We start from the raw sequence: 13,901 nt of genomic DNA, 5'->3' as shown, positions 1-13,901 counted from the left end.
TAATAGGCCCCATTACTAATAGAAAAAAGTATATTTTTTTCCCTAATGGGACCTAAAAATTTCCAAATGAAGTTTTCTAGAAGAATTTTTTTAGCAAAACAGCAACAACACTAATTTCCCAATTTTAGTCAAAACACCGCGAATTTTCCCACTCCAAAGGGACCCGGCCCCATTCCCAAAATGGTGAAAAACAAGAGACGTGTTCGTCAGAAACACAATGCCCCCTTGTGCCGCTTTGAAATTATTTTTTTTGGCCTTTGACCTTGAAGGATGACCTTGACCTTGAACTTCCACCACCCAAAATGTGCAGCTTCATGAGATACACATGCATGCCAAATATCAAGTTGCTATCTTCAATATTGCAAAAGTTATGACCAATGTTAAAGTGTTTTTTTCGGACGGACAGACTGACATACTGACTGACGGACAGTTCAACTGCTATATGCCACCCTACCGAGGGCATAAAAAACACCTGCAATCAGGAGCTTTGTATTTTACCTTCACAAATCCGTTGATAGGGATCTTGATGTCGGCCCCTATTTCCAGAGGACACTTCCAGGCAGTCGGCCTCACCTGTCTAGACTGGAAGAACGCCAGCGCAGGCAACGCCTCACTGAAATTAGTGACCTGGGTTGGTTTTGTTTTAACCAATTTTACCAGCTTGATTGCATGGAAAGCCTAAGGCTGATACAAACATTCTATCTTCTGATTTGAGAATAAACATTGAGTATATTCCCTACAATGGGCCCTCAATTAGTGTTGAACAAGGTTTGGAGCTTGGTGGCATAGTGATTATTTTTAATGGGGATTGAAACCTTGGAAAAAAGCCATGTTTGAAGTCTCAGTGGTATAGAATATGATATAGATGGATCAAGCAAGCCCTTGGTTAATGTTGAAAGAGGTTTGAGGTCTTGGTGGTGAAGAATTTTTTTTTTAATAGTCGGGTTGAAACCTTAGTAATTGTTTGAAAAAGCCAAGTTTGCAAATCTCAGAGGTATAGGAGATGATATGGGGGAGGTGGGGGCAGTTATGAGGTCAAGGTATTGAAGGGGCTCTGTTAAGGGGTGAGGCAACCATAGAATAAAAAACATACTTAAGTCGATATATTTTGACTCAACTTTGAGTTTGTTAAGTTTCTTCCTTTTTTTAAATCAATCTGATCAGCATGCTGTATTTGGTGTTCAAACAAACTTTGAGTTTGGTTTTGAGTCTGACTCAACCGAGTTTGAGGAGGAATACATGTTTGTGCATATTCTTTTGGCTAGGATTTGAGTTGATATTGGGCTGAATGACATTCTTAATACTCAGCTCAGTGGAAATTAAAATCTCATCTTCTGAGTTGAGCTCAAGAAAATACATGAGCCGCGTTTTGAGAAAACTGGGCTTAATGCATGTGTGTCGTCCCAGATTAGCCTGTGCACACTATCTGCCTTAACTTGATTTTTGGTAAAAAGGGACTTCCTAGACTAAAATTACCATACCAGTGGAAAGTGTCGTCCCTGATTAGCCTGCACAGGCTGGGACGACACTTTACGCACATGCATTAAGCCCAGTTTTCTCAAAACGCGGCTCATGTATCCATGAGACTTGGACCAGGGTAATTGGTGAATAATGTTTGAGGCCTTGGTCATGGAGTGGATATTTTAAACAGAAGGGGGGGGGGGGGGGGGGGGTGGCACCTTGATAAATGTGGTAAAAAGACAGGTTTGAGGTATTAGTGGTATAGGATATCATATGGAGGGATCAAACAGATGGATAGTGTTGAATGAAGTTGGAGGTGTAGTGGATATTTTAATCGGGGGGAAAACTTGACAAATGTGGGAAAACAACAAGTTTGAAGTCTCAGTGGTATGGGATATGATATGGGGGATCAAAACCTTTTTAGTGTTGAATATACATACACAGCTCTGAGGTCACAGTGGTGAATGGATAAGTTATGGGATGAGGCAACCTTGGTAAGTAATAAAGGAGTAAGAGTTTGAGGTGAACATGATATGGGGGAAATGGAACGTTAGAGAAAGTTCCAAGGTTGCCAAGTACTGGTTCTACCTTGTGAGTTGGTTTATAAGTCTTTTAAGCCAAAACGAGAAAACTGCACAAAAACATCATTGGACTGCACATGTCTGCTTGATACAAATGTATTCAAAGTCGGCAAAGCTTTTCCAACTGGTTGTATTGATTATGTCAATATTCAAAAATGTGATACAATCGGAACAACATCTGTCTCTGCAAGTATGACACACATGAAAAAGTGCTCAATTATAAATGTACATGACAGTCCAATTTCGAATAAATTGGTAGCATAATGCTCTTTATTCTACTTTTGACTCCAGAATCTTTTAATTATCACACTTACATTAACAGCGACACACAAGTTCAGACTTCACTTGATTTTCCAAAGACAAGCCTCATATCAACAAGTCAGTGTTTTTTATAACCATTTACGGACCGGGGCCAGTTCCCTTTGGATTGGGAAAAATCGCATGTTTTTTTTATACTAAAATTGGGACTTGAAGTGGTATCACTATTTACGTTTAATGGAGATTTGGAACGGGGCCTTATTTTGACCTGACATTTGACCAATTAAAAACACTGCAAGTACGAAACATTGCTGCAAGGAATACTGATGTCATATAACAGAACTATATACAAACCTACCTGAATGCGTAGCAATCTCCCTGCACCTCTTCCAAGATGTGCTTCACCATGGCGATACCTGTGCGTTGCTGGGGTGTCTTGGCCTTCCTGGAACCACTGCTAGCGTCCCCATCACCATTGCCCTTCTCGTCCTCCTCATCAAAATCCGGGCATCTGACAAAACAAGTAATGTTTTAATACAATAATCCAATTGAGCAATATTAAAGCCCATTTGCCAAGGTTCATGGTTCCATATAAGCAGGCTTGAAATAAAGTAATAATCAAAGGATCAAAGGTTAGACTGCAATTTTCCATGATTGTGATAGAAAATGTAATTTGCCACCTTACAAATATCAGGGCCTATTTTAACAAGAGGGCCTGAAAGGGCCAAAGTCGCTCACCCGAGATAACAAGATATTATTGGGACAAATCTTCTGACCAAGTTTCACGAAGATCGGAAAATAAATGTGGCCTCTAGAGTGTTAACAAGGTTTTACTATAGCTATATAAGGAAAAATGCCACGCCCCCTGGCAGCCATGTTTTTCAACCAACCGGCATCATTTTTTTACTCATCCAAGATATTATCGGGATGAATCTTCTGACCAAGTTTCATGAAGATCGGACAGTAAATGTGGCCTCTAGAGTGTTAACAAGATTTTACAATAGCCATATGAGGAAAAATGCCCCGCCCCTTGGAAGCCATTTTTTTTCCAAGCAAACATAATTATTTTCGAACTCATCCAAGATATCATTGAGACCAATCTTCTGACCAAATTTCATGAAGATTGGACAATAAATGTGGCCTCTAGAGTGTTAACAAGGTTTTACTATAGCCATATATAGTCATATCAGGAAAAATGCCCTGTCCCTGGTGGCCATGTTTATAAAGTAACCAAAACCATTTTCAAACTCATCCAAGATATCATAGAGACAAATCTTCTGACCAAGTTTCATGATGTTCGGAAAATAAATGTGACCTCGTGAGTGTTAACAAGGTTTTACTATAGCCATATAAGGAAAATAGCCCCGCCCCAGTGGTGGCCATGTTTTTCAACCAAACAGCATCATTTTTCAACTCGTCCAAGATATTATTGGGATGAATCTTCTGACAAGAGTTTCATGAAGATCGGAATACAAATGTGGCCTCTAGAGTGTTAACAGATTTTACTATAGCCTTTTATAGCCATTATAAGGAAAAATGCCCCGCCCCTTGGTGGCCATGTTATTCAAGCAAACATAACCATTTTCAAACTCATCCAAGATATCATTAAGACAAATCTTCTGACCAAATTTCATCAAGATTGGACAATAAATGTGGCCTGTAGAGTGTAAACAAGGTTTTACTATAGCCATATAAGGAAAAATGCCCCGCCCTCTGGTGGCCATGTTTTTCAACCAACCGGCATCATTTTCGAACTCGTCCAAGATATTATTGGGATGAATCTTCTGACCAAGTTTCATTTAGATTGGACAATAAATGTGGCCTCTAGAGTGTTAACAAGATTTTACTATAGCCATATATAGCCATATAAGGAAAAATGCCGCACCCCTTGGCAGCCATGTTTTTCAAGCAAAGGTTACCATTTTTGAACTCATCAAAGACATCAGTAGGGCCAAATCTTCTGAGCAAGTTTCATGAAGATCAGAAAATAAATGTGGCCTCTAGAGTGTTAACAAGGTTTTACTAGAGCCATATAAGGAATAATGCCCCGCCCCCTGGCGGCCATGTTTTTCAACCAACCGGCATCATTTTCGAACTCGTCCAAGATATTATTGGGATGAATCTTCTGACCAAGTTTCATGAAGATCAGACAATAAATGTGGCCTCTAGAGTGTTAACAAGATTTTGATATAGCCATATAAGGAAAAATGCCCCGTCGCTTGGCAGCCATGTTTTTCAAGCAAACGTAACCATTTTCAAACTCATCCAAGATATCATTGAAACCAATCTACTGACCAAATTTCATGAAGATTGGACAATAAATGTGGCTTCTAGAGGGTGAACAAGGCAAATGTTGACGTCGCACAACGGACAATGCACGACGGACAACGGACATCGGACAAAAGGCGATCACAAAAGCTCACCAGAAGCACGTTGTGCTCAGGTGAGCTAATAATTAAAAAAAAAACAAGTAAACCTTATGGTGGGGCCAATATCAACCCTGGTGCATGATTTGAAGAACCTTTATAAAGCACCGGTCCATTATCCAACATTCTGCACAAAATATAAAACCCTTCACCATCGTAGTTTTAAAGAATAATATTTTAAAAGTTATTTACAATACAAGTCTACAGTCAAACTGAGAACAGCGGGCAGTAAAGAGAATGGCCAAAGTGACCGTTGTTGACAAGTGACCACTATTCTAGGATCACCACTTTTAAGATGGTTGGTCAGTTGTTACTATTGTCATGTCATTACGGCACCCAGTCGTTCGCACACAGTGTAAAACGAAGGCTCATTGTTGATAACTTAGCAAACTAACATATATAATTTCTATTTAATAATACAGAATAATGTCTTATAAATTGATTTAATTTCATAACTATTTTTAAACTGAATCTATGACTTTATCAATGATAAAAATGTTGTTTACTCATGCATCTCTTTCATTCAGTAAATCCAAGAGTTTGTATTACACTCAATGGGATGTATTTTTAAGTAAAGATTGTCACGTGTCTTTGACGTCACGTCCGAACAAATATAAAAGCGGATTCGCTGTCATAAACCAAAAGAACGGTATATCTGTATTGTTCTAATTTAAAGAAAGACGCCAAAATCTTGTTAAAAAATATTTAGTTTGTTATAAAAGTTGCAATTCAATGTAAATTATTCCTGAGCAGACAATCACTAATCCTTTTATCGCCTTCTAATAACAACACTGGCCAGATAAGTTTTGTTTTTAACACCTTATCAGCGATAAAGATCAATTGAATTTGCCATACGCTCATGCTTAGTCATTATGAATGCAGCCCAAAATTGCTTCTTATACACATTCCTATTGTTACATGTATGTGCACCTGTTTTTTTGTGTACTTAATTCGCACGACTCAAAACAACTGACGCATGACCGTTGTTTTCAGTTCAATCATGAGTTTCGGAGTGAAATATACAGACCATTGGCCGTTATGGACAACTGACCGTTATTCTCAAGTGTAATATAGAATGATTTTTGTCGGGGGAATCCAGACTGACAGTTGTCTGCAGTTTACCGTTATTCTCAAGTGACTGTTAAGTCAGTTTTGACTGTTACAGTATATAAATGAGATGACCCCTAAAGTTTGGCTTTTGACTAAAGGGGAACTATCTGATTAAAATTTGTAAAAGAAAACTTTTTTACACATCAATTATCAAACCTGCTGTTGCAGAGATTTGATTTACTATATAAGTCTATACAAATATTTTAAACCCTCAGACATGGCTAGTTGTGACCCCATGGACATGATTTAAACAAACTTTGACGATAGCAATTATAAGATGTGATATGCCAAATAACAAATTTGTGGGACTTACGGATTCAGAGAAGATGTAAAGTGTTTATAATATACATATAAGCAACCAAAGAAACCCCTAGGACGGGGCCAATTTTAAACCCACACACATTATTTGAACAAACATGTTTTTCAACCAACAGGAACCATTTTCAAACTCATCCAAGATATCATTGAAAAAAAATATTCTGGCCAAGTTTCATAAAAATTAACAAGGCCAATATTGACGACGCACGACAGATGACGGACGACGGACTCAAGGCGATCACAAAGGCTAACCATGAACATGCTCAGGTGAGCTAAAAATGTCCCCACAGTGGGGATCAAACCCATGAATCCCACTCGCTAGGCAGGCACCATATCAAGTACGCCGAGCATTGGTTAGAGAATAAAGGCCATGGTCAATTATACAGCCTACATGATGTTGAGCTCTGTCTCGGAGTTCTTGATGCTGGCTACAATGTTGTCCACCTGGTCGTCCCCAAACTCTCCACCCAGGTCTGTCATTAGGATAAGCCGCTTGAAACCAAACCCTTTCTTGCCTCTACAAATACAGCATACACTTAGTTCAAACGTATTTATTTCAACTCAATTGCATAAGAAGCCTATGGCTTATTTAAAAGCTGTTGAGACTGTATTCTCAGTAGGACCAGTACTAGATGTCTTTTGGGGATATTGAAAGAACGCTTCCAAAGTGGGAAAAAGAACCAAGGTCTGTCATGAGCATGAGTCTCTTGAAGCCAAACCCTTTCTTGCCCTTTCAAATACAGCATGTTATTGTTTAAGAAATTCAATGAGAGAGATTTCAAGGTAAAATTGTTGGAGTTTACATTTAGAAATGCTGACACAGAAACTGAAGCCAGGGTTGGTATTGCGAACATACAGGGTTGGTATCACGAAACATACAGGGTTGGTATCGCAAACATACAGGGTTGGTATCGCCAACATACGTAAGTGGATATTCTGAATCAACTTTCAGTTTTTTCTTTATTTTTGAGATGATTTTGACCGCCATGCTCAATTTGGTGTGATCAAAATGCTTTTTGTGTTTTGAGTCGACTCAATTTTGAGTTTGAGGAGGAATATGTGCACATTCTTATAGCTGAGATTGGAGATTGGAGGAATATGTGCACATTCTTATAGCTGAGATTGGAGATAGGAGGAATATGTGCACATTCTTATAGCTGAGATTGGAGATAGGAGGAATATGTGCACATTCTTATAGCTGAGATTGGAGATTGGAGGAATATGTGCACATTCTTATAGCTGAGATTGGAGATTGTTTTTGAGTTGACCAATATGCTCTATACTCAGCTGAGTGGATACTAAAATCTCACCTTCTGAACTGAACAAAAATATGTTCATGATGCTGGGTCCAGATAAGTTTTCTTACTTCAGCAGATCTCATCCACTCTTTAAATTATTTCAAATAATAAAGTTTTACATAAAAACTTTAAGAAATATTCCTTATGTTTGGTTGTTTTTTTGTAAATAAATTGCAATTTTGAGTTCTTATGTGCAGGCTGAACAAAAAGGATGTAAGCCTAAGTGGTTTGAAAGACATCAGCAGGGCTTTTCATCAGGAAATTGGGAAGAGGCCCTAGCCTTTCAAATTGGGAATTTCATGCGCGATAACTGCTCATTTTGGGAAGACAGTGTTTTTTAAAGTTTTTGAAACAGGGTGTTTTTCATTGTGCAGAAGTATTAAAAGACACATTGTGGTGCATTCTTAATCATTATAGATCTCATTGCTTTCAATTTGGGAGATGTCCAATTTCTAAGTAAAATTTTGTTTATTTTTTTTTCACAATTTGGGAAATTCCTCTATCAATTGTGGGCAAAAAATGACCTTATTTTCAATTGGGAAGGGGCCGAAATCGGCCCCTGTTATATAAGGGTGAAAAGCCCTGATCAGGGCTGGAAATAAAAAGAAATGTGAAGCACAAGTTTCGAGTGGTTTCCTAATAAACTAGCAAAAAGGCTAACTTTACTGCAAAACATTTCTTTTCATATTTTAACTACTGAGCAATGTAAATAATGACATAATAAATTAATAACTATTCTGGTTCAGATACAGTTTGTGGCACCTTTGGATTGACAACTCTGGCCAATCATGATATAATGGATCTGCATAACGCCTGTTCTGAACAAAACCGGACAAGTTTAGCCTTGCAGAATTTTGCGAGCTTTGAAAAATCTTATTCGCTTTTAACTCAAATTTTGCCAGCATGCAAGTCTTATCTTGAGACCTAAGATGCGCTATAAAGCATCCCAAAGATTTATTAACAACATCAAATTGAAACACTCAATGTTGTTATCATATTGAAAATATTTTGAAACTGAAATGAGAACTACTTTTTATATCTCTATGCTCAGAATCAGTCATTTTGTGTTTTATATTTCACGGTCAAACAATTATAATACTGTTCTATGTTAATAGAACAACAGGAGAGTATCAATTAACAAGACTATTGCCAAGCAATTTATGTCCCCTACTGGCTCCACCATTGTCAAAAATTCCACCATTGTCAGAATTGTTTTTTCCATATATTTGTTTCCATAGCAACCAGAATTTTTAACATAGGAACAAAATGAAATGACGTGCATAATTTCCATATTGCCATCTATCCATGTTTCAAGTTTCATGAAAAAATATTAAGAACTTTTAAAGTTATCGCAGGATCCAGAAAACTACCATTTTCAGCAGTATTTCTTGTCTATTTGTTGCCATAGCAACCAAAACTTTTGACGTAGGAACAAAATGAAATGACGTGCATAATGTCCATATTGCCATCTATCCATGTTTCAAGTTTCATGAAAAAATATGAAGAACTTTTAAAGTTATCCCAGGATCCAGAAAAATGTGACAGACAGACAGACAGACAGACAGACAGACAGACTCACAGAGCAAAAACCATAAGTCCCCTCCTGTGAAACCCATAGGGGACAATAACCAAGTATAAAGAATTTGACTTACTGCATAGCATTAACAATATGGTCCATTGCTACTACTATACCATCCAGAACTAGGAAAACAGTTAAGAAAAGTTATTTCCTCTGAAATTCATTCATTTGCTAGTAAATGTAACAATATCTATTTGGTTCAACACAGAGCTCAACATTGACCATTGACCAGAAGTCTGGTTAAACAAAATATAGGTCATAGTTTTAATTTGGTATTCTATAATAAACTGTTACTAGCAGGAAAATCTGTTTTAACAAGAGATGTGTTTGTCAGAAACACAAGGCCCCCTTGTGCGTCGCTTTGAAATTATCATTTTTTGGCCTTTGACCTTAAAGGATGACCTTGACCTTGAACTTCCACCACTCAAAATGTGCAGCTTCATGAGAACACCGCTTTGAAATTATTTGTTTTGACCTTTAACTTTGAAGGATGACCTTGACCTTGAACTTCCACCACTCACAATGTGCAGCTTCAAAAGAACGCCGCTTTGATTTCTTTTTTACCTTTGACCTTGAAGGATGACCTTGACCTTGAACTTTCACCACTCAAAATGTGCAGTTTTATGAGATACACATGCATGCCAAATATCAAGTTGCTATCTTCAATATTGAAAAAGTTATGGCCAATGTTAAAGTTTTCGGACAGACAGACGCCATATATTAGACATTTGACCTTGAAGGATGACCTTGACCTTCACCTTTCACCACTCAAAATGTGCAGCTACGTGAGATGCACATGCATGCCAAATATCAAGTTGCTATCTTCAATATTGAAACTAGTTATGGCCAATGTTAAAGTTTTCAGACGGACAGACGCCAAATATTTGACATTTGACCTTGAAGGATGACCTTGACCTTCACCTTTCACCACTCAAAATGCTCAGCTCCATGAGATACACATGCATGCCAAATAAAAAGTTCCTATCTTTAATAGTGAAAAATTTATGGCCAATGTTTAAGTTTTTGGACGGACGGACAGACGCCATATATTAGACATTTGACCTTGAAGGATGACCTTGACCTTCACCTTTCACCACTCAAAATGTGCAGCTCCATGAGATGCACATGCATGCCAAATATCAAGTTTCTATCTTCAATAATGCAAAAGTTATGGCCAACGTTTAAGTTTTTTCTCGGACGGACGGACGGACTGACATACGCACATACTTACATACACACATACGGACTTACACACATACTGACATACTGACTGAGGGACAGTTCAACTGCTATATGCCACCCTACCGGGGGCATAAAAATCCAGTTTTTTGGCAGGAATTTCCTTCCAAAAAATAATTCTAAAATTTAAACAGTAAAGCCCAAGGTATTTTGATATATACACTGTACTATGCTTTACTTTTAACAAGGGATGGAATAATTTATAAAAGTTTGAATTATAAGCTTTGTAAAATGCAAGATTACTTTGTGGCTATGGACAGACAAAACAGAATTGCATGAACAATTCAATAAATGGCTGTCACTGTAATTTGTGTAGGTTATACAATGAATTCAACAGCAATCAAATTAATTGACATTCATTAAGGATACAGTCCCCAGAAACAGTGCTTGCTTTGACATCAGTCTGGACGAGCTTAAGAAAGTCAAAGTCCACAATGCCAAGAGGGTTGGCGATGGAAATGTTCTGGTAGTTGTCTCCCTCAGCGAGAGGGTTATCAGTCTCCTCAGAGCCAACCAGAATTAACGCTATCTCGTCTTTGGACTCAGCAAACATCTGAAACAGGTCATATATGTATACCTACACATAACATTTAACAGTTTCATCAGGAAGAATGCACACACAACCAAAACATTTATTTTATTTTTATAAACTGTGGAAAATTATAATTGATTTTCTTTCCTGCTTAAGGTCATTATTGTATTTTGTTCAGAAAATACTGACAAACAAAATTTTGAATTTATCTATTAAATATGATTAAAATGTAATATTATATGGATTTACAGTTATATATAATCAAAATTACTTCAAAACTTTATACGGTAATAAAATTTACTATACATATGTATTTGATACAAGCAATTAACCAGTGAAGTCTACATTATGAATGCATGCCTTTCTCTGCAGGATCATCATTATGGCTTCAAGTGCAGTCTCCATTGGGGTAGCAACACCAGGTGGTGCCTGGTTCATGGATGGACCCACATCTAGGATGATCGCTATTGCTTCCTTTGAAAATCACTAGTTTATCAATTTGAACCGCCGTAAAAGGGGCTTAATGCATGTGCTTAGTGTCGTCCCAGATTAGTCTGTGCAATCCACACAGGCTAATAAGGGACAACACTTTTTGCTTTTTTGGTATTAATCGTTAAAAGGAAGTCTCTTCTTAGCAAAAATTCAGTTTAGGCGGAAAATGTAAACTGCACAGGCCAGATGGGACGACACTTTCCACAGCATTAAGCCCCGCTTTCAAATATTGCTGCTCATAAACAGACTGCTGAAACTCAACAGGCTTCTGTCAGACATTTAGTCTGACAGGTCAGAGTTTTCTGTCAGACTTTATAGTTTATTCTGTCAGACCAAAGACATTTTGTGAAATAAAATAAAAAAAATGGAAAAAATATAATCATTAGAAATACAGAAATATTGATTAATGATCATTTTAATCTAATCATATTGTTTGGAGTATTATATTATAATGTCGACATTCATTCCTCATCCTGAAAATCAGAACAACAGTCACTGTCACTATAAAATCTTATTTAAAAGGTGAATGTCATCGTCATTGTCCTCAGCTTTGTCTTCACTCAGGCTTGTGGCTTGTTGGTAGCATATGCCGGGGGGGGGGGGGGGGGGGGGAATCAAGGTACTAGACTGTATTCATGCATGTATATGTATGCATTAGCATAGTTTGGCAATCTCAAAACACACTATTTACTTACCATATTGAATTATGTGTTATATGATATATTGTAAGTAAATAACTTATATCCATATGTTATTCAATGGTATAACACAAAACATTATTCCATGTAAGTATTTTCAAATGCATATAATTAAATTTGTAATCCGAAAACCATTGCCAAGTATTATTGTTCAAGAAAGCATGCACAAATAAGACCCATGTACAAAATGACATCATTCACCTCCTGGAAAGCATGGGCTTTAATAGTTTAACAAACTGAGGGACATGATTCACCTCTCAATTAAAAGCAAGAAATATAAAAAAGCAAGAAATTTACACTGAACCTAACGCGCAAAGATTGTTGAGATAGGTCAGTATTGACTCGTGACATTTACAGTTATAATTGTATACACCTTCATGTGTTTACTGATGCATTTCGGCAGTTCAAAGCAAATTCAATAGAGAATGCTAACACTCAAAATGACCTGTGATGTTTGACATATTGGGTAATTTTTATCGCAGTACACAGGTGCTATAGTAGTGTACAATGAGAGCAAACAATCTGTAAGTGGTTAAAACTGGATTATGAATGTCGGATTAAACAGAAATTAACGTGGGTAAAATACAGCTTTGACACGGATTTTATCTCAGCAAATGCTCAGATTTTAAAACATGTTATTTAGGGATAATGCTTGTCAGATTTTTGGGAGCCATAGCCGATTTGCGATATATTGGACAACCCGATATAACGGACGGTGATATATTGGAGTTGCAGTGTACATGCATATTACTCCATTTTAAGGGAATCCCTGAGCCTTTAGTAATTTTTGCTATGGCGGCTCTGGCAGTCCATATGCACCCCTTCATAAACATGAGTGTAGTTCAGCGCAGCGAATCCGTGCGCTTCACTAAACAGACGTCGTTCGAGACAAATTGAGGAAAATAATGAATAAACTTCATAAACATGTTAAATTTACCTGAATGACAACCTACAGATGTTATCCTTTGCATGAACCCTATAAAAACATGACGATGTTTCAACACACTTTTCTGGCTGACATGTCTATGTTTAAATTTGAAACAGTGTATTCTGTATCGAATACCACATCGTTAACAACTTTATAGGCTGGAGCACATAACCCGACGTGCAAAATATTGGTGTACTGTGACCTAACCAATATTGGGTCAATTTTCCAATATGGCGGATACAATGTACAAAACAAAACCTAAGTCAATAAAATCAATTATTTCTTGCTTTAATGGTACCATTTAGATAAGTTTGTGGTTAAGATAGGTAAACTTTAATAAGTTCTTGCAGTTTCAGGGTTCCTTAACCCTTGCATTGTTGATAACATTTTGCACCTATGGACAAGAGAGAGCGCATTGAAACTTGAAGCAGCCCATTGGGCTATAAAGCTTAGTTGAATTATTGCAACTAACATGCATATATACAGCAATTTTTTGTGCCCCCTTTGGATAAATAAAAAAAAAGTTTCCCTGAAATTGGGAAAAGACACGTCGTGAAGTTGTCATATTGGTGGTGGTGTAGTGGATGAGGTGTTTGTCTAGCGATCAGGAGTTTGTTGGTTCGCTCCCTACTCAGGGAGTGTTCTCATTATCTCCTCCATAGACACCAAGTACTGGTTCTTCCCAGAAAACGGACTCGACAGTGTCCATATCTGCCTATAATAGGCCTTCCTGTAATAGTCAGCCATTGACTGTAGGAAGTACGAAGTAGAAGATAAAGCAGATAGTTGAATTATTGCAACTAATTGACACTGTAAACAATAAATTGTAAATGAAAATATTATGAAATTTAGAGAATGTCATAAATTACCAATAGAATAATTGTGAATCTGACTAAACATGTCATATTATTGCATTGTAAAACATGATCGAATAATTTAACTAATCGAAATATATTATTTCAAATCTCAAGAAGCAACATT

At 37.2% G+C, this 13,901-nt stretch overlaps 1 protein-coding gene across 2 annotated transcripts in view; it reads right to left on the bottom strand.

Annotated features, from left to right (window-relative positions):
• The window catches only part of LOC127858403 (X-ray repair cross-complementing protein 5-like), a 54,384-nt gene that overhangs the window by 40,355 nt on the left and 128 nt on the right, over positions 1–13,901 (bottom strand). The window contains exons 1-7 of one of the 2 annotated variants that reach the window (XM_052395539.1): positions 13,790–13,896; positions 11,163–11,276; positions 10,640–10,823; positions 9,105–9,153; positions 6,546–6,671; positions 2,659–2,811; positions 499–613 (exon numbers count right to left, since the gene is read on the bottom strand). In XM_052395539.1, coding sequence (XP_052251499.1) covers positions 499–613; positions 2,659–2,811; positions 6,546–6,671; positions 9,105–9,153; positions 10,640–10,823; positions 11,163–11,276; positions 13,790–13,825 — 777 coding nt within the window. In that variant the 5' untranslated portion in view covers positions 13,826–13,896. Of the gene's footprint in view, positions 1–498; positions 614–2,658; positions 2,812–6,545; positions 6,672–9,104; positions 9,154–10,639; positions 10,824–11,162; positions 11,277–13,789; positions 13,897–13,901 lie in introns of those variants that run through there. The other variant, XM_052395540.1, reaches the window with a different exon arrangement.

This window comes from Dreissena polymorpha, chromosome 14 (genome assembly GCF_020536995.1).
Source record: "Dreissena polymorpha isolate Duluth1 chromosome 14, UMN_Dpol_1.0, whole genome shotgun sequence".
In the NCBI taxonomy this organism is placed as follows: Eukaryota; Metazoa; Mollusca; class Bivalvia; order Myida; family Dreissenidae; genus Dreissena; species Dreissena polymorpha.
This window is presented reverse-complemented; position numbering and strand designations above follow the sequence as displayed.